Source organism: Helicoverpa armigera, chromosome 14 (genome assembly GCF_030705265.1).
Source record: "Helicoverpa armigera isolate CAAS_96S chromosome 14, ASM3070526v1, whole genome shotgun sequence".
NCBI lineage: Eukaryota > Metazoa > Arthropoda > Insecta > Lepidoptera > Noctuidae > Helicoverpa > Helicoverpa armigera.
Genome location: NC_087133.1, coordinates 1,193,110 through 1,212,392, shown reverse-complemented (window position 1 = coordinate 1,212,392; position 19,283 = coordinate 1,193,110). Strand labels below are relative to the sequence as shown.

Below are 19,283 nucleotides of genomic sequence, written 5' to 3'. Positions count from 1 at the left end.
CACATGTGTAATTTACTAGCTTCTGCCAGCGGTTTCACCCGCATCCCGTGGGAACTACTTCCCGTACCGGGATAAAAAGTAGCCTATAGCCTTCCTCGATAAATGGGCTACCTAACACTGAAATAATTTTTTCTCTATTCAATCCAAATCGGACCAGTAGTTCCTGAGATTAGCGCGTTTAAACAAATTCACCATTTTTTTTTATTTGGTTGAGCATTTCTTTTCTACATATTATACTCATTTTAAATTATCTGTACCAAATGTTTTACTAGCAGTATTTTTTAAAGCATGTAGGTCTATCAATTTTACTAGTTTAAAAACTAAACAAATAAGCACCAATGGATTGAGGTCAGAATTAAACAAAATGTTTTGATGTTTGTTTTACATAAAATAATAACCTTATTTTTCAACTGGTTTACAAAGATTAAAAACACTGTGAAGGACTTGGGTTACTTCTTGCTTACTCAAAATAAATACCTATAGCAGTAGTTTCAAGACACCGGTTTTTATTCAATGTACCTACTTAAAAATAATAGTACTTTAAAATAAAATAAAGAGTATTTTTTTCTTTATTTTCGCGTTTTGGAAGGCGCGGCTGTCTCACATTTTTGCCAGACTTCACTGGTATTCAGAAGGTAGAAAGTGCGACAACCAATCTTACCAGGCGGTATCGGTTTGAGGAGTCCAGGTAACTGCTTCGAGGAGATCAGGAAGACAGTTTCATCTGACCAGAGTGGAGGCCGACCCCAATATAGTTAGGAAAAGGCTGATCTTCTTTGTTTTTGGAATTCCGTCTAATAATATAATGGCGTCCACGGCCGATTTCGGCCACGGCAGCTGTTCTCACTTAAGGAGATCAGTCAGCTGCGCAGGACATATTATAGTGCATGAGCATTTGTGCAGACACAGGTGCACTCCCTATTCCTTCACTCTCATAACCCGATGGGACGGCAATCCGACACGACCGGAAAGAGATCAGGCGCAGGACAGACATTTACATGCTCTCCGATGCACGGGTGAATCAATTATCAACTTCCAGACTAAAACAATCCGTCCCGTCTAATAAGGCTACATGAAGAGCTAAAAACGAGATAAGTACATAAGTTTATGGTGGACATAATATTATTAAAATTGATAAATTCAAGAAAACTGACCTCATCTGCCTAGCCATTTCCCAACTTTGTTGGGATTGGCTTCCAGTAACCGTGTGCAGCTGAGTATCAGTGTTTTACAAGGAGCCACTGCTTATCTATATTCTCAACCCAAGAAACTGGCTAACAAGCAACTGCAAAAAAAATACTCAAAGTTAAAATTACTTCAGCAACTGCTTGTAGTGAAGTCTCGCAGACAGTAGGCATAAGCTAGCGCTTTTGCAAAAAGCCTTGGATATGTTCAAAAATACATCCAAAGACTAGACTATATTATCAGCTTTCATAGATGTCTGGGGTCTGTCTGTCGATAAAGGCTAACCAATAAGATAAAGGGAGACATATTATGACAGATTGGAGATAATTCCATCAATTTTGGACTATCTTTGGCTGTGTGCTTTAAGGTCTTTGAAGGTATTATGTTACTGATAAGGGGTAGGTGACAGTTGACGAGCCCCGTGGGTTTCTTCCCCGACGTCATGTCTGGCACAAATCTGTGGTCTCATCTTCAACAGTTTTTTTGTAGGAACATTATATAATAGGGCTCTAAATACTTCAAATCACTGATATTAAAATGAGTTGTGCAGTACCTATATTTTTTCTACGTCGTTTAAGTAGGAATCAATAATGATTCATGTATTCTAGTAGGTAAATAATTATTTTCAATACACCTTAATGTGCTACTGAAACGATGTTTCAATATAGGGTCTTGTAGGTCTTGCCAAATTAGTGGTCCGCTCCAAAAATCAGTGGAGCGAAGGTATGAGCCAAATATATGTAACTGTGCACAGAAATTAGTTTTGAGCCGCCAAAAAGTTTGGTGAGAACTGCTGCCCACCAATTATTGGCACTAATATTGAATTGGCACATAATTTACGAGTATACATATTTAAACTTAGAGTAGTAATATAAATAAAAAAAACAATCGCGGTGTCCCTTGCGATAAAAGTGTAACAAACATGTTAATAATTTCGTAAGACTGTAATATAACCCAGTCAATTGATGATACGGTACAAGTTCAATTAAATGTTAATAATAAACATTAATTCAGTGTTCATAGCAGTTTGTTAAGTTTTAGCGTTGAGTTTAGTTGAGCTATTGAAAACGTAATCAGGTAAACCAGAAAATAAATATATTTAAATACTTTAGCTGCACACGCGCTCTTATTACATAGTAGAAGTACTTTTGTTTATTATTGAAAAAATAACAAGATTCGTCAATTAATTCGATTCGATTTAGTAAATAAATTACGTGTATTTTTTATGATTTTCTATTGTTTAAATATGAATAACTTTACTACATTAACAATTTATTTATAATTAAAACATTAATTAATTTATACTTTGCACACGACACATATAAATAATAAAACTACGGAACCGCCTACCAATCAAAAACCAGCGCTTGACTCCACACTTTTTATTATAAAACGCGACCGTGACAGTGAACGAGGCAGTAATTGCCAAGAATTTGGCATGACGGGAATAGAATATTAGACATTTTGCTATATAGTGTAACAGTAGTGTCAATGTGAACAATGACGGTCAAAGGGAGTAAGGTACCTTTCGAAGAGGCGCTGAATATGACAGGTGAGAGAAAATGTGTTAGAAGTTGGTTATTTTTTTATGAAATTGAAGAATTTTTAATTGTTATTGTGTTAGAAAAAGGGGTTCAAAGACGAAGTCAAAGTACATGTTATTAGGAAAACATAGGTATTTTTTTTATTTTTAGATTTTGTGTGTTGATTGTGTAGAATTTTTAAAAAGTATTTTTTATTAGTTTGATAGATTGTTCTCCGAAATAAAGGGGAGTAGAATAGAGGGCATTTTTTTTAAAATAAATATTGTGTAATATGGATTCAGAATTTTGCGGTATTCTCCCGAAAATCGAGTCCAAAATGATCATTTTTTTTAAAATTATTCATGTTGTTTTTTTTTTATAATTTTTTGACATACATAACTTTGACATACTAACCTAACTTTGTTTTTTTGTTTTTTTTTTTACGTTTTGATTACGAGTATTAAGGCCAATATTAAAAGTGATTTTGAATGCCTAGTTATTTATATATCGTATCCTAATTGTATTATATGTATTGTATCGTGATACATTTTAGCACTAAATTGGAACACTGCGATATGTAGGTAAATTGTGTATTGTTTGCATGAAATAAGGCATTGTTCGAAATTGATTTGTTTACCAATATTTTTTTTATACGGCAATTTGGCAAATTGGCAATGGTCGCAGCTAATAGGTTGACTAGAAATGAAATATTTTAAAATGGATCCTATATTTTTATGGCGACTCTTTCGTTTGTTTTAGTTCGAGTTTTGCCATTATTTTAATTTTCTATTATTATATTTGTATGTCTCCTATTATAGGAAAACGCTGGGAAAAAAAAACCTGGAAAAAATAAGTGTAATAAAAAAAAATACATTACTACCAAAACATGCTTATGAATTGAGAACCTCCCGTAATACGGTGACCCAAAAGCGATACAGCTGACTATTGCGGAATTTGATGCAGTGTTAGCTTAATGCTGATTTTGCAGAAATAATAATTAGAGAATAGCAGTTATTGTCTTACAATATCAGCGATGTAACGTGATATTCATAGATAACATAATTTTATGTAAATAAACGAGTAACGACACTTTATTGTATTTTGCAACACGCGCAATTTATATCTATGTTCCTACGATTCCTTATATGTGTTTACAGTACGTAGGCTGTACCATTAAGAAATAATTGATAACATACGATCAATAAAATAAGAAATCTGGCAATAAGAGTTCAGGTATTTAGAGCATGTTTTTGAATTATCTACAGTCACTCGTTAAGGGTAGTCAGACAGAAAGTCTACAACCAGTCTTATCTAGGGGTTGCCCCAGAAACTGGGTTGATGAGGTCAAACACTGGTACTCAGCTGCATCCAGTGAGACTGGAAGCCGACCCCAACATAGTTGGTTTTGATTTTGATTTTGATTTTGTTGGAAAAGGCTAGGCAGGTGATTATGACCAATTAATGGCTCGTGCCAGTAGCGTTCCACCTTATTACCTTAGTTAAAACAACACTCGTAACTAAAAACATTGATAAAGAACAAAAAACGCATGATGACGATGCATTAAATCGGAAGCTGTCTGAGACAGATAATGTCTTATTCTACTCTTGCGCAATGTTTTTAATTTTAAGATAGTGTAGTAGTAATCTTAATGATAATAGGTAGACTGTTGTAATTTCTTTGTGAATATTTTTGTATGTTTATGCTTTCAGCAGCCGCATAGTTCAAACTTTTAGTCGGTCGATAGTTTGTTTGGGCTCATGAATCAGTATGAAAATGGATGGGAGCACGCACATTAGAAAGATCTGGTATTTAGTCGGAAACAGACCGACTGAAAACTTTGATTGAATTCACTAATTTCAAGTTTAATTTGTCCAAATACAGTTGTTCTATGACATTATTAGTACTTTTCAGAGTGTTTTATTATTGTTGATAGAATTAGGTTTTTTTTTATTATTATTTATTGATCTTGTAAATTATTATTTTATTCTTAAACTGCCGAACCTTTGCTTCTGAAAAGATTTTTGTAAATACAAGGCCAACTAAATCATAGTTGATGATTTTAAACAAACCAATCACCAGTTCTGTGAGATAATTTTGATATATGTATGACGTATTAATTGAAGAGCATCTGTTGATTAATTGTAACTTGCCTTGAGTTTAGGAACACTTGTTGCTTCATATTAAGTAGCAAGTCATTGCTTTAGAGTTTTATCTTATGAAAGCGGGTGTACCATACTTGTGTGTGTAAATGTATATGCACATTGTCTTTGTATGCTAAAGCTTTGAGTACTGCTCGATTCGCAGAGTTATAAATACGAAGACAATTTCAGCAGGTCAACCTACCCGGGTCACGAAAGTCGTCTTTGGTCCTCGTGGCCCCTTTCTAAAAGGCAGAAGACGGCACAAACGCTGAGGTTTTTAGTGGGTGCAAGCCCCACATAGCCTCACCGTCTCCCCGGGCGGTGTGTGTATGCGTCAGGCATTTTCCTCAGCTGAAACAAAAAAAAAATTGGTCTACCTACAGTACCTACCCGAACCTGTCAAGTTTTACCAATCGAACATTAACCTTCCACTATTGGGGCCGTCTAATGTAATCCTGACGTTTGAAAAGTGCTGTTTTCCAGCCTACTTTGAATAAATTATTTTGTGATAAGGTTGAAATTCTATTGCAGAAATTGACACACTGGGGTGGGTTGATGTACTGTTTGTACATACTATACGCAACGACCGTTTTTGTGAAATAAAACATCTGTAACAAGAATGACCTTTTATCTCGTCCCGTAAAAGTCCATGACCCGTTCAGTAATAGAAATAGTGACGCAAACCAATTTCAAGATAAGCACTGATATACCAAAAGTCTTAAATAAATACAATCGCCCCATTGTTTAGTTTGCAATTATCTTCAAAATCAAACATCGCAGTTAGTTTTGTTATAATTTTGTTAAATACGTGCTGTATGTTATAGATTATAAATGTAAAGATTGCTATATTTGCTCATCATGAGACATTTTCGAGCTGTGCAGTATGCGTTTGTCAGTGTAATGCCTCTAACGCCTCTATTCACCAATCGATACTTTATATATGTACATGAATGTTTTTGAGGTGCACGCAATATTCTTTTATTCAGCCACCGCTGATCTCGCTTCAAATACTCATATAATCCAGCCATACGTTCGGCTAGATTTGCAAACTAAGTCTGATGTAAGACATACAGATGATAGGCAAATCTATGTCTCTCGTCGCCATATACCACTAGCTTTTTGTCCGCCAAACCAAACAGGCGGATCCGTCAGTACTTGCGTATATGGCTGTCTTTTCTCTTCTAGAGCGAGCTGGCTGCGACAAATACGCGCGTTATATGATACGGTTACGGAAAGGTACCATTAGACGAAGTCTTTGTAAAACAAATTGCTAGTGATAAGGTGGGCGGGGTTACTTACCGCAATTTACCTAAAGATCTAAAAGGTTTGTATCTATAGGAGGTGTGGCGTGTATTTATCTTTGTCATGACGTCAGAGAACTTGATAGTAAGAGATCAGATGTCGCCGTGTGCAACGATGATTTTACAGTCCTACAAGAAACATACAATTAACGATAACGTTAGATGTTACATAGGTAAATATATATAAGACATAGATCCCAGTCTTGACAAAAGAGCCTAAATAAATAGGAACAGTATGATTATTCTAATAATACATATGTAAGTTTTTATTATGCAAAAAATTGGTTATATTCCCAGACTCCGGTAAAAGCAGAGTTTTTAAACAATCAATTAAATATCGTTATTTAAACATAGCCTAGTGTCTCCCTGAGCCCTGACATAGGTCAGTAATATCCCACAGGAGGACAATACTATTGGATTTAAAAAAATTCTCCGCTTCGATCAGCTTTTGTGTAGTCTGTGCCTCAAAAAAGCTGAAAACTATTCTTCTAGTCTTTTAATTATGAACTATACGTGCTGCCCATTTTAACCATTGCTCAACAGCTTTAAAAGTCAGTTTTCTCAAAACAACAGGATTAACTGGGAATTTTAGCGTTAATTTTCAAAATGAACAGTTGTTTTAAGAAAAACGGACGTCAATGTTGTAGGTGAAAATGGGCCTTTACTTTGTTGTCTGGTAATAGCAGAAATAGGAAGGCCAGACATATAAATATTTTTGTTACTTTAATTACAGGTGCAATCATTAGAATTAGAAGAAGGACACAACTTAGCACTACACAAAGGCTTCTGGGGTTCCATAGTAGCACAAACAGTACCCATGTTCAAGGCGCCACTGTTGAAGTATACTCTACTAATATCTTTCCTTTTTGTCATCTGTTATATCACGTAAGTACAAACAATCCTTATGTAGAAGCCTTTATCTGTAGTCTACTTAAACTTGTGTAAAAATATATTTTTTTTTTAATAGACCTTTCAAAATAGACCTTTGCAGGCTCCTATGAAACGTCACACAAATTGCACAGTTCCTAAAAGTTGGTTATCTGAAGGTTTCCAAGTATATAAGCACTGCTGTTTTGGAAATTTTATATCTTAGTCTGGATTAAGAAATTTTCTTTCCGTTTGTCGATTTCGTACTATATACTTTTATATTACATACATAGTAGGACGGAATGATAGGCGGATTCATACATTTGTAAATGTTTCAACACATGTTAATTAATACTCTCTAGTTCTTAATTAAGTTTCAATGTCCTCTTTTCAGAATGAATGCTACATTCGTCTGGTTGCCGTTCATCATCAACGCCTTCATGTTATCAGTTGTTGGAGGGCAGAGAAGCCTCAGCATCTGCGAGATGATAAGGTTCACTAGCAATTCCACTTCCATTCCAGAGGTAAGGTTTAGGGTACAATGTTTAACCTTGTTTATGATAGCATAAGCTACAATTTTGAATGCTAAATGGCTTGCTAAAAGACCATCATAAAGTTAGGGAAAAAATTGATCTCTCGCTGAAAATGTAGTCTGGGAATTCGTAAAAGTATTAGGTTAAAGTCAAAAGGTTTATTATTTCTTCATATAGTACTTTCTTGTTTTACTCGTGCTTACTTACGTCGAATCGTTTTCCTTCTATTACTTGTTCATATAATTTTTGTCTTTATTTTACTTTTGTGTTAGCTATGCTATGTTCTCTTTTAATCGTCAATTATTTTGTTTCCAGATTCAAGACTGTACTATGAACACAGAAGCCATGACTCTAGTGTGTGCTATCACCATGATCCTGGCCTTCTGTAACATCTTCATGAGCAGTATTATCAATTGCATCGGGAGAAAACGCCTCTTTATCAGTATTCAGGTAATTGTGTATAAATCATTATAAGTCCTGAAATTGTTCTCATTATCTTATCAGACAACATCATGTAAATGATAATGAACCTACATTCATCATCATTAATTTATCTTCAGCTGTCTAATGTACCCTATTATCATCATCTGCCTAGCCCTTACCCAAAATATTGGGGTCGGATTCTAGTCAAACCGAATGCAGCTGAATTCTAGTGTTTTACATGGAGTTACTAAGTCTCTATCTAACCGCTTCAACCTCTTAATCTGGGCAACCCGATAACTTGGTTACATGAACCATGTACACCAAACGTTGCTTAACTTGATAATCTATTGACTCGTGCAGCTATAAATTAGCAACGAGGTCCTCTAATCTCTTATGTACCTCATCTATATAGTTTTATATACATCGCTTAACTTACTGTACCTCATCTACTTTGTTATGTGTACATCGCTAACTTAACCATGTGTTTCCTTATCCAGATGTTTGCCGGGTTATCAGCCCTGGTGCTGAGCAGCAGTCCCTACTGGGTCCTCAGCGCCATCCTGTTCGTGTGCTTTCTGTCAGCAGTGCTGAACTTCGGCTTTCTCAACACTTACAGTGTCGATATTTTCCCTACTTATGTCAAGTAAGTTTATTTGCTTTAAAGGCTTAGAATTGCTTAAAATAACGATTATCTTTTGAGTTATAGATACAATACTGTTGTATATAATTTAGATCTTGCCTAAAAATTAGTTAACTTACTAATCAGTTATCAATGTTTCCCTACTTTATTTAGGAGGTTATAACAATTCGAAGACCTTTTACGGTATACTGTTGTTCATTACATATTTGTGTGTTGATGAAAGTCGAAAAAAGCTAAAACACATAGGGCCGTCAAGTTTGAATAAATATTTTTTGATTTTTTAAAAGTAATTATAGTTTCCAAACTATTATTTTGTGCATAGGTATATCAGAGGTTTACATTAACCTAAACCTTCCTCTTGAATCACTATTTATTTCCATCTTTTGGTTTCCAGGGCGATGGCAGTATGTCTAACACTGATGGTGGGTCGTGCCAGCGCCGTGGCGGGCATCAACGTGCTGAAGAAACTCCTGGACACCAACTGTGAAGCTGCTTTCTATATATTTGGATCTATTGCTTTTTGTAAGTTTTTCACACATTTCATTTTTACATTTGCCGTCTAATAGGTAATCTAGCTAGCGAGTTATCATACGCTGTATCTCGGGGTAGATGTTATTAAACAAGATAGCTAATATTGAAATCCCTGCCATAGAAAAACAATTTGTTTTGGGGCACGAGGACCCTGTCCATCAATCTGTCCGTCACCAAGATGTAAACTGTAAATAAATGAATACAATATTTTTTTAAGGAGGCTCCCAAACAAACGTATTTTTTGGCCGTTTTATTTATAGGTTCCTTCGAAATACTTTATACGTCCAACTCACTTTATACCGGTTTTAATAAAGGCTAATGATATTGTCTATTTCCAGGCGGTGGTTTAGTCGGATTTTTCCTGCCCACTGATCTGCAAATTCAGGAACAGAAGAAAACATCGAAAACTTGAAGCATTACAAAGAAAAATATCTGCTTGGCGTAAAATTAATACAATGCGTTGCGCCTTTAGTAGCTTCGGTGTAAGACACCTATAAGCAACTTCTTGCTATTCATAATTTGTAAGGCGCTTGAAAAACAGTACAAAATGTATTTATTCCATAGAGTATAAATGTTATTTGAAGTTATTATTATTTTAATTAAATTAATATGAGATTGAGGCAATTTTCTGCCATTTTACGAGTTTCTTTTGTTATGTGTTGTGATTTATTGTTACTTAGTTAATATTAGGTAGGTAGGAATATAATTAAAAATACATTTATTTAATTTTAAAGTTGTTTTATTTACAACAATAGAATTGAGATAAAGCATAAAATAAAACCTCATTACTAAGCTTAAGTTGAAACAAAACAGGTTCATTTCAAATATGGAACTCATTGCCTTAATCGGAAAAAAAAATATGATCATACCAAAATTGGCGGTAAAGTGGCTGTCAGAAATGAAATTTATTTTTTCGATTGAAAAGTTTCTAAGTCTTAAATTATTTTTTCATAGATTAATAGGTACACGTCTTAAATTAATGTATCAACTACTATATTTTGTAATAGCATAGTAGAAATACTAATCTGTGGTAAGAACTTATTTTTTCTTAATCTACCTACGAAGTTCATCACAATTTTTATAACTTAAAATCTTACATACCTAACTACCTTCAAAAACTATTTATCATAGATCTTAACCTCACTTTCGTTCATTTCTTCAACCACTTACTCACGGCATAGAACCATGCTCATTTTACCGTGAATTTTGAACCAAAGTTTAAAGTAATTTAGTAAAGAAATATAAAGTTAATATTAAAGATGTGTCTTTATAATAGTGTGTTGCGTTTGTTCGTATATGTAGTCGTGGTTTGTCCGGTTTTATTGTACGCGCATGCTCGGGATTCTGGTGTGACACATGGACAAGGTAAGATTTTTAACAAAGATTTTTGGAATAGTGTGGTGTGACAGTTTTAGATAAAGTATTTAAAAATTCGAGTATTTTTTGGCAAAATTATGATTATTGATCATGTTTGTGACACCCGTATTCATCAATATGTAGCCGTTTTTACTGTCCAGTGTAGGATGCAGCATGTCTCTTCTTATACAGAGAAGTTATAAGCGTTAATACTTGAGTACTTACTATTGTCGAGTAATCATCTTTTGTTAACCTGTGAAGCCATGGTACGTTTCTAAAGCTAAAATTATAGCACATTGCGTTCACCAACAGGCATGCCTAGCTAGTGAACATGGGACAAAGGCCTCGCCCATGCTGGGGGACGTTAGTGTACGTTTTTAGGCTATGACGATGACTTCAAGCTTGGATGCATAAAATAGCTAGCATATAACATACAATTTCAGAGCACTATCACACAAAAGAGCCTCCCTGCGCCTCTTGCCCTCGTCTGGGTAGATGCGTGCCCAAAGTGCAGTGTCCAGCTCACGTGCGCTCCAGGTCTTACAACCCGGCCTGCCATCTAGAAGGTTCTGTCGGTATATGCTGCTTCACTTTCAGAGAACATGCAGGTATGTTGTGTATTTAAGTTTTTTCTAAGAACGTGTCTGTTGCTAGTACGACGTACATATGTTAGCTGAACTGAATTTAGCTGTTTCGAAACATTTGGTAGTACCTATAGCCGTGAATGAAGGTTATATTAAACTTATAGATAGATTGACAGCATGAAAACCTTAATATTCTTACTAATACTGAGAAAAAAAAATATTAAAATAGTTAGATAGAACTCTGGAGACCAAGGTAGACTACTTTATATCCGAGACAGGGACATAATTATTTCCTCCATATGTGGACGAAGTCGCCGGCAGTAAAAAAGTTGACCTAACTTTTCGTTTTGATCAAATTATGAGATTTAATTTGCACGTAGACAGTTGCAAAGGTCTTTATTTTATAATCAAACTATATAGCTCTTTATGAAACTTTCCAATCCCAGCTGAATCAGACCACAGCGCCCGTGCTTCCACGGCCATCAGCGCAGATGACGTGAAGGCCTCTCACCAGAAGTCGAGACAGACCCTCGCGCAATGGATGAGCATCGCCGGCAAGTTGCTAGAACATTCTGCGCGCACACTCGTCAATAGAAGCTCGCCTAGTTATGGACATCATTTGGTGAGACTGGCAGTCTATTTTTTGTTGAAAGTGTTTTTTTTTAATATCATTACTTTGTTCCTAATATTATCTACAAACAAATTATATATGTAGTTATATGTATAGGTAAGTCAGTTAACTTGTCAGGAATTGACTAATCCCAATTGGGTAAAGCTAACCCAACGGTTGAAACCACGGGTAGCATGTAGCATCTTTTATTGTTGTAAAATAAAGAAGAACGAATCGAACTGAAAATTTGAATATATATGACGAAACCATGAAAACAAGATCTTTGTACAATACATGTCGCAGACTTTTTTGATCTGTTTTCTCAACACGACAAACTATTTAAATTCAGCCAAAATCGTCTTGCACTTCCATATTTTACGGCTTTCAAGAGGCGAGGGATACTGCTCGATGCACCGAAGCTTCGATTATTTTATCCTTTTTTAATTAATTATCCTTGCGTCTGTCAAAATTGTTATGATGATTGATGATTAAAGTCAATTAATGTCATGTGTTTGTGACTTTTCTATTCTTATTTACCACAGTCAGTGGTGACCCACGACGCCCGCGCAGCGACGCTGGGTCGCGGCGGTCTGCTGAACTTGTTCGCGGCGCAAGAGTTGAAGGCGCGGCAGGTGATCTCTGATGATGAACTGGCATTGGGTTTCACAGAGCATACTGATGGTAAGTGACCCCCGTTATATTAAAGTTGCCATTTATTGCAATTTTACAGTGGTTTAACAATGAAGAGCTTGTAACTCCTACACGCAAAACCTAACCTGTAAAATCTACCAAAACTGCCAAGCTCCTACTTTTTTAAGACGGTTAAAAATAATATCTTGACTTCATCGTGAAATTTCATTTGTGGGTTACACTCCATTTTTGTAGTCAGCGCTTACAAAAATAAAAGAAAGAAAGAAATTACTTATTTAATTGAATGATTATTTATTATTTTATAGTGAAACTCATCTAGCGCACTGTACTTATTCTTAAGATCTCCATTTTATGTAGGTACCTATGTTTTACAAACAATAAATGACTTTGACTCCATCATTGTGTTGTTTGTTCACCAGGGCCATTCTGCCCCCCACCACCTTCGTGTTCACCCCCGGCTCGCTACCGCAGTATTGGAGGCGAATGCAACAACCCCACTCACTCGAGTTGGGGTGCTATACACACTGGCTTCGAGAGACTACTGCCTCCAGATTATAGTGATGGTAAGTGCTTTTATATTTTTAAGACTTACTTATACACTTTCTTGGTCCAGAGGGTGTGTATTGCCAATAAATACATGAATAGTGTCTGATACACCTTCCCACTGCGTCCACAACTAAAGGGGTTTACTGATTTTCCATCTCAAAAAGGTATCAACATGAACGGTGGCATGAAAGATATCGACATGGTATGACAGAAAGGGGTCGCATGATGTAATAACCTTGGTGGGCTAATTTGAAATAAAAACTTTTACTGTAATTATTGACATTATTTCTGTTCTAAGCCTTCAAACTTTGATTTCATTTGGTTTTTGACCTGAAACTTAAACATTAGCCAATTTAAACGTTGATTAACAAAATAATCATGTCGCATTTCCTTATCATCAATGACATAATATGTAACGTCTCTTGTCTACCTCGTTGGTAACCGTCAATATTCTTATACTTATAATGTTCAAAATAATCCACGACTATGATAAAAATACCAATAAATTCTTCCACAGGAACCTGGGCCATGAGAACAGCTAAGTCTGGACTTCCTCTACCCAGTGCTAGACGAGTGAGCAGCACATTACTGCTAGACGGGAGCCACCCCAGCAGCACACACAACCAGATGTTCATGCAGTTCGGACAGTTCATAGCTCATGACATCAGCGCTGGAGTCGTGTTTACTGCAGGTTTGTTAAATACTCTTTGTCTTGTAACAATTCTGCAGGAACATGGTCCTTGAGAATGGCATGACGGCACGTTAAACTGTAGGTCCCGGCTGTCATTGAACATCCATGATAGTCGTTACGGGTAGTCAGAAGCCAGTAAGTATGGCACCAGTCTAAACAAAGGGTATTGGGATGCCCGGGTAACTGGGTTGAGGAGGTCAGATAGGGCAATCGCTTCTTGTAAAACACTGGTACACAGCTGCATCCGGTTAGACTGTAAGCCGACCCCAACATAATTGGGAAAAGGCTCGGGAGTTGATGGGCGGATGTTTCGGATCCTTTACAGCATCCATGGTCACGGGCAGACTGCAGTCCACAGGATTAAATAATATTAGATTCAAGCTGTCTTTTCATTTACCCAGATAACGGCAGCGCCATATCCTGCTGCTCCAACGATGGTGAAGATCTCCTGCCTCCAGAACTGCAGCACTTCGCCTGTGCTCCCATAGAAGTGGCCCCAGACGATCCATTCTACGGACAGTTTCAGCGCAAATGTATCAACTTCGTCAGGACTCAGATAGCTCCAGCCGATGATTGTTCCGTGGGGTATGCTAAGCAGGTTAGTAGTTTAAATAGAATAAAAATGTGCGAAAATTGGAACACCATATAAAAGTCAGTCAATACAAAGAACTGTAATCCTCCCTTGAAAACTGACAGCTGTCAATTGATCAAAACATTCGATACTCCTAACTTTATCCCTGCTTTGCATATGATGTTGTAATTTATAAAAACGAAAAATGACTTCTGTGGTTAAACCACTGAATGGATTAGGTTTTTTTTTTTCAATTCGCCATAGAATATCATAAAGTATATGCGATAGGATTTAATGTGATTGTGAACGACACACCCCGTATAAATATGAATGAACATCATGACTCATCAAATGTAGTAAAAATAGAAATCAAAGTAGACCCTCTTTTTTAGCACTTATGAAAACAAATGAGGATCAAAGGAAATGGGGATCAGAAGTTAATGGGAATTCAGTTTGCATGGGGAACTTATGTACTATGATATATTTTGGACTTACGGTTTTATTAGGATAATTTCATGTGGATGCGTGAACTGGTTAAAAATAGGAAGAAGGCAAGAAAGAAAAGAGAAGAAAAATAAAAAATCTTACCATCTTTTCCTCTATATTTCTAGTAAAACAGAAATAATGATCTGGTCTTCTTACCAACAAAAGTCTGCTAAAAATTACAGATGAACGGTGCAACTCATTACCCAGACCTATCCCACTTATACGGCAGTTCAGAGGAGAAGTTATCATCTCTTCGAGAGGCAGGAGGGCTGCTGAGGACCTTCAACGACTTTGGGAGGGAACTCCCTCCTCTGACGGAGAGGAAAGAGTGCTTGTCTATGAAGGAGGGTGCTGCTTGCTTTGAATCAGGTAGGAATTGTATTTACAGAGTACATAAAGGTTGTACATAGCAGAGTACATATAGGTAGTACATAACAGAGTATATACAGGTAGTACATAACAGAGTACATAGAGGTACATAACAGAGTACATAGAGGTAGTACATAACAGAGTATTTAGAGGTAGTACATCAGAGTATGTACGTATGATAAGGGATAAGAGTATTTCAAAACTACTACTACATAAGACTATACATACGGGAGATAATTGAGCATAAACCTATTAATACATGTCAAACTGAGAACCTCGTTTTTAAGTCGATTAAAAATATATACCCGATCTAATTTAGTATCTCATTTTTGGAAAGACGGTCTAAACCTTTCTGGTTAACAGACTACCTGCAAAATAACTATGACACTATTTCTCAAGTCATGATCTTTCTAGGCGACGCCCATGGGAACCAGATTATCTCCCTAACAGTTCTGCACACAATATTCACGAGGGAACACAACCGGGTTGCCAGAGAGCTGTCTGCTCTCAACCCTGGCTGGGATGAGGATACGGTCTTCTGGGAGACCAGGAGGATACTGCAGGCTGTGTTCCAGCATATCATTTATAATGAGTGGCTGCCTTTGCTGTTGGGTAAGAGAAAATTCCTTTTTCAGAATGTAAGAAACATAACCCGTCTCGGCAGTTGAGAAAAATAGTGTGTAAATAAGGCTAAGACATTGAAGTAAAAAATTACATTTGATTCCTGACCCTAGGGTCAAATGAAATATGGTCAATTTGCCAAATAATATACTTGTTTTATATACCTTATATTATGTGTGTTTGATTGTGTGTAATATCAATTTTGATATTTTAAGACCTTTCGGCCTTTTCTCTTACTTTAACTTTAATGGACTTTTGTGCAACTGACGGTTAGAGCCGTTGTGTTGTGCGATAATAAACCTAAAACATGCCATATTTTAAAGTTGTGCATAATTTCTGACATCATCTTAAACACCATGTTGTAGGTCCTCAAATAATCAAGACGTTTCAACTGCTTCCATCCGAAGGCTACTCCTCATCATACGACCCTCACGTCAACCCTTCACTATCGGCAGAGTTTTCAGCAGCTGCTATGAGATTCGGACATTCTACAGTCGATGGGAGATTGATGTAAGTGATTTTTTTCTAAAGTACATAAAAACAAAAATAAATCATACGAAACATCATACCTATTTTTTAGGGAAGTCGGTTACGAAGAATTTTTTTAAACCTTCTGCCTGCAAAGTCAAAGTTTGGTTGGACTTCGAAGCTAGACAAACACTATGAATTAATGTTCGATACAGCACTTTTGCTATTTTTTACACAAAAAATTGTCTGACGATAGGCTACAGATTCACTACTTGTCTTGTTTCAATCGGTCAAGATATAAGGAACTTTGTCATATACTCAGACAAATACTTGAAAATATTAAAACTACCTGTAATTTTTACAGGATCCAAAGTCCAAAAATGGGCGGGATTTACGAGTCCATATCGATTCCCGAAGTGATGTTCCAACCAGCGAGGATGCGGCTGCGACACTTCATGGACAGGCTGCTCATCGGACTGTCCCACCAGGCCATGCAGACGGTGGATCCTTTTGTTACTGAAGGGGTAAGATAGATTTCTCTTCACTGGTTATGTTGCGTTGTGAGCTAAGATTCTGGAGAAGGTACTCCAAAAGGTTAAGTTTTAAATATAGCATCATCTAAAATTCGATTTCGACACCAATGCACCTCGATCCAAGACACAGAATGTAATGTCTGAAAGATTTATAAAACCGTATCGACTACATAATATAGGTATTAGCATATTTCTCTGATCGTGTCGGATTGTCATCCCATAGGACGATGAGAGTGAAGGAATAGTGAGTGCACCTGTGTCCAAGCAAATGATTGTGCAAAATAAAATGTCCTGCGCAATGGCTGATCCACTCCTTACACGTGACCCATAATCAACTATAGCATAGGTATTTAGACATACTTTTTTTTAAATCAGAACTTTTATGTTGAATCTGGTCTTAAATTGATTTAAGAAGTAATTCGTGTATACAAAAATAAAATTGGTCTATTGGCCTAACGTGCAAGCTCTGAATAACATTTAAAATCTGTCGCATATTCTCCAGCTCTCCCGCTACATGTTTCACGGAGGCAATCCTTACGGAGTAGACTTAGCTGCCATCAACATACAGCGAGGAAGAGACCACGGCCTCAACTCTTACAACAAGTACAGACAGCTCGTGGGATTGGAGCCCTATACTGAGTTCCAGCAGTTTGCTCCTAGTGTAAGTAGAAAATATATTTGGATATGTAATTTGCAATAATTGCATTGAATATGTAGTTTGAATTGGCTTTCAGTTTAACCAGATGCAGATGTGAACCAGTGTTTTCCATGGAGGAAGTATATCAATCAATTGTGTTCTTCTAAGACCTCTAGGCCTTTTTCTTTTAACTAAGAGATTGGTAGGGTTAATGCCCTACGCAATCCAATTATTCAATTCTCCAATAGTGACTGGTTGTCAGACTTTCTGGGTACCCGTAATGACTGCCAAAGATTTTAAAATAACAGTTAACCAATTTAACGTGCCTTTAGAAATCGGCATGACAAGATGGTTACTTATCCACGAACAGCAAGCCAAGCGCTGCCTTACCTCAATTACGAACAGCTTAACTCCATATTACTAATTTAAAAATTATTTCCTACCGCAGGCAGCTCAACGCCTATCCTCAGTATACGAACGCCCAGAAGACATAGACCTCTGGGTGGGAGGTCTGCTAGAAGAACCAGTAGACCACGGTATACTGGGGCCTACCTTCGCCAACATTATAGCAGACCAGTTCGATAGACTGAAGAAGGGAGATCGGTTCTTCTATGAGCATGAACCTGGTGTTAATCCAGGGGCTTTTACAACGGGTAAGTGGAATACCGTAATGAAAAGGGGTTTTGGTATTGAGATAATAAAGATACATGGTGAAGACATTTAGTGCAATTCATTAGTAATTAAAAGTAACATAATTTATGCATCAGATATTATGTGAAGCCGATTTAGGTACATAAAATTTATTTGTGGACCAATAGCTGAAGACTTTGTGATGGCCTAATGAGAATAATTTTCAGTATTAGATATCCTAAATGGAATACTTATTTTTATCTGAAGCTTAAAGATACCAAAACGACTTCAATTGTAAGTAGGTAATGAATGATTCTTCTCCTTCCAACTTCACATGAAATAATTTAATTTTCAGTTCAACTGCTAGAAATAAAGAAGGTAACACTGTCCCGCCTTATCTGTGACAACCGCGATGGTATAGAGCTGTCGTCGCAGTCGCCGTCTGCCTTCCTCAGACCTGATGTACCTGGGTGAGTGGTGTTGTGATTAACAGAGTTACCTATAGAAAATGGTGGAGATAAATAGTGTTTCTTTTTGTAAAGAGAGACCAAAAATTATAAAGATAATTTTTGTTTGTTTGGTTCAGAATTATTTATCTGATTTTTTTTTAATTGTTGGTAAACTATACTATCCCAGGATGACATATAGGTCCAGCTATCATAGGCTGTTTTATACGGGCACAGAAAGTAGTTTCGGAAAATGGATTAAGCCCCAGAAAATAGCTAGTAATTTATAAACTGGTTAACCTGAGCATGATAGTATTCTTATGTAAGTACTAGAAAGAGGAGCAAAAGAAGTCACAGTCGCAGACATAAAGATGAACAGTTTCGATTGGTAACTCCTTAAAATGTCAAAAATAATTTAATTATACTATCAACTTCTCATTAAAGATTTGCATTTAATTATATTCAAACAAGATCGTAGAACTCGTAGAAAACTATGGCATAAACTATCTTTTTTTCTGCTTACAGGAATGAACCAGTGCCCTGCGAAAGTCCCAGGATACCATCTATGGATTTGAGCAAGTTTAAAGAAAATTAAACTTTATTTTACTAGTGATAAAATCTATTTTAAATTGTAATGTTCTATGTTTCATTTTGTAAAAGCTGAACTCTTATCTAATTGTCAAATTATTGTTTATAATTAAGTTTTTATTAAAATGGCATTATTACCGGTAGGTTATACTTAAAAATATAGTTATTGTATGATTTTTTTCTTTCATGTAAAATAGTTTCACCACAAGAGTATTTTCAAATTTAATTTAGGAGAGGAAATTGACAGACACTTGAACAATTATTTACAATTCACAACCATATTGTCCTTCGTCGACTATAATATAGAACCTTATAGTAATTAAAGGTTTTCAAAGTCCTGAAATAATATTA

At 36.2% G+C, this 19,283-nt stretch overlaps 1 protein-coding gene across 1 annotated transcript; it reads left to right on the top strand.

The window, feature by feature from the left end:
* Nucleotides 1-2,579: 2,579 nt before the first annotated feature.
* LOC110376141 (chorion peroxidase) lies at nt 2,580-19,042 on the top strand. The gene is made up of 22 exons (XM_064037918.1): nt 2,580-2,737; nt 6,885-7,036; nt 7,413-7,542; nt 7,867-8,001; nt 8,472-8,617; nt 9,009-9,136; nt 9,484-9,520; nt 10,383-10,510; nt 10,945-11,109; nt 11,532-11,707; nt 12,238-12,376; nt 12,766-12,909; nt 13,410-13,583; nt 13,985-14,181; nt 14,823-15,009; nt 15,424-15,621; nt 15,996-16,140; nt 16,463-16,622; nt 17,134-17,292; nt 17,717-17,921; nt 18,254-18,368; nt 18,870-19,042. The coding sequence occupies exons 2-22, from the start codon at nt 6,969-6,971 to the stop codon at nt 18,937-18,939; spliced, it is 3,006 nt and encodes a 1,001-aa protein (XP_063893988.1). The 5' UTR covers nt 2,580-2,737; nt 6,885-6,968; the 3' UTR covers nt 18,940-19,042.
* Nucleotides 19,043-19,283: the final 241 nt, after the last annotated feature.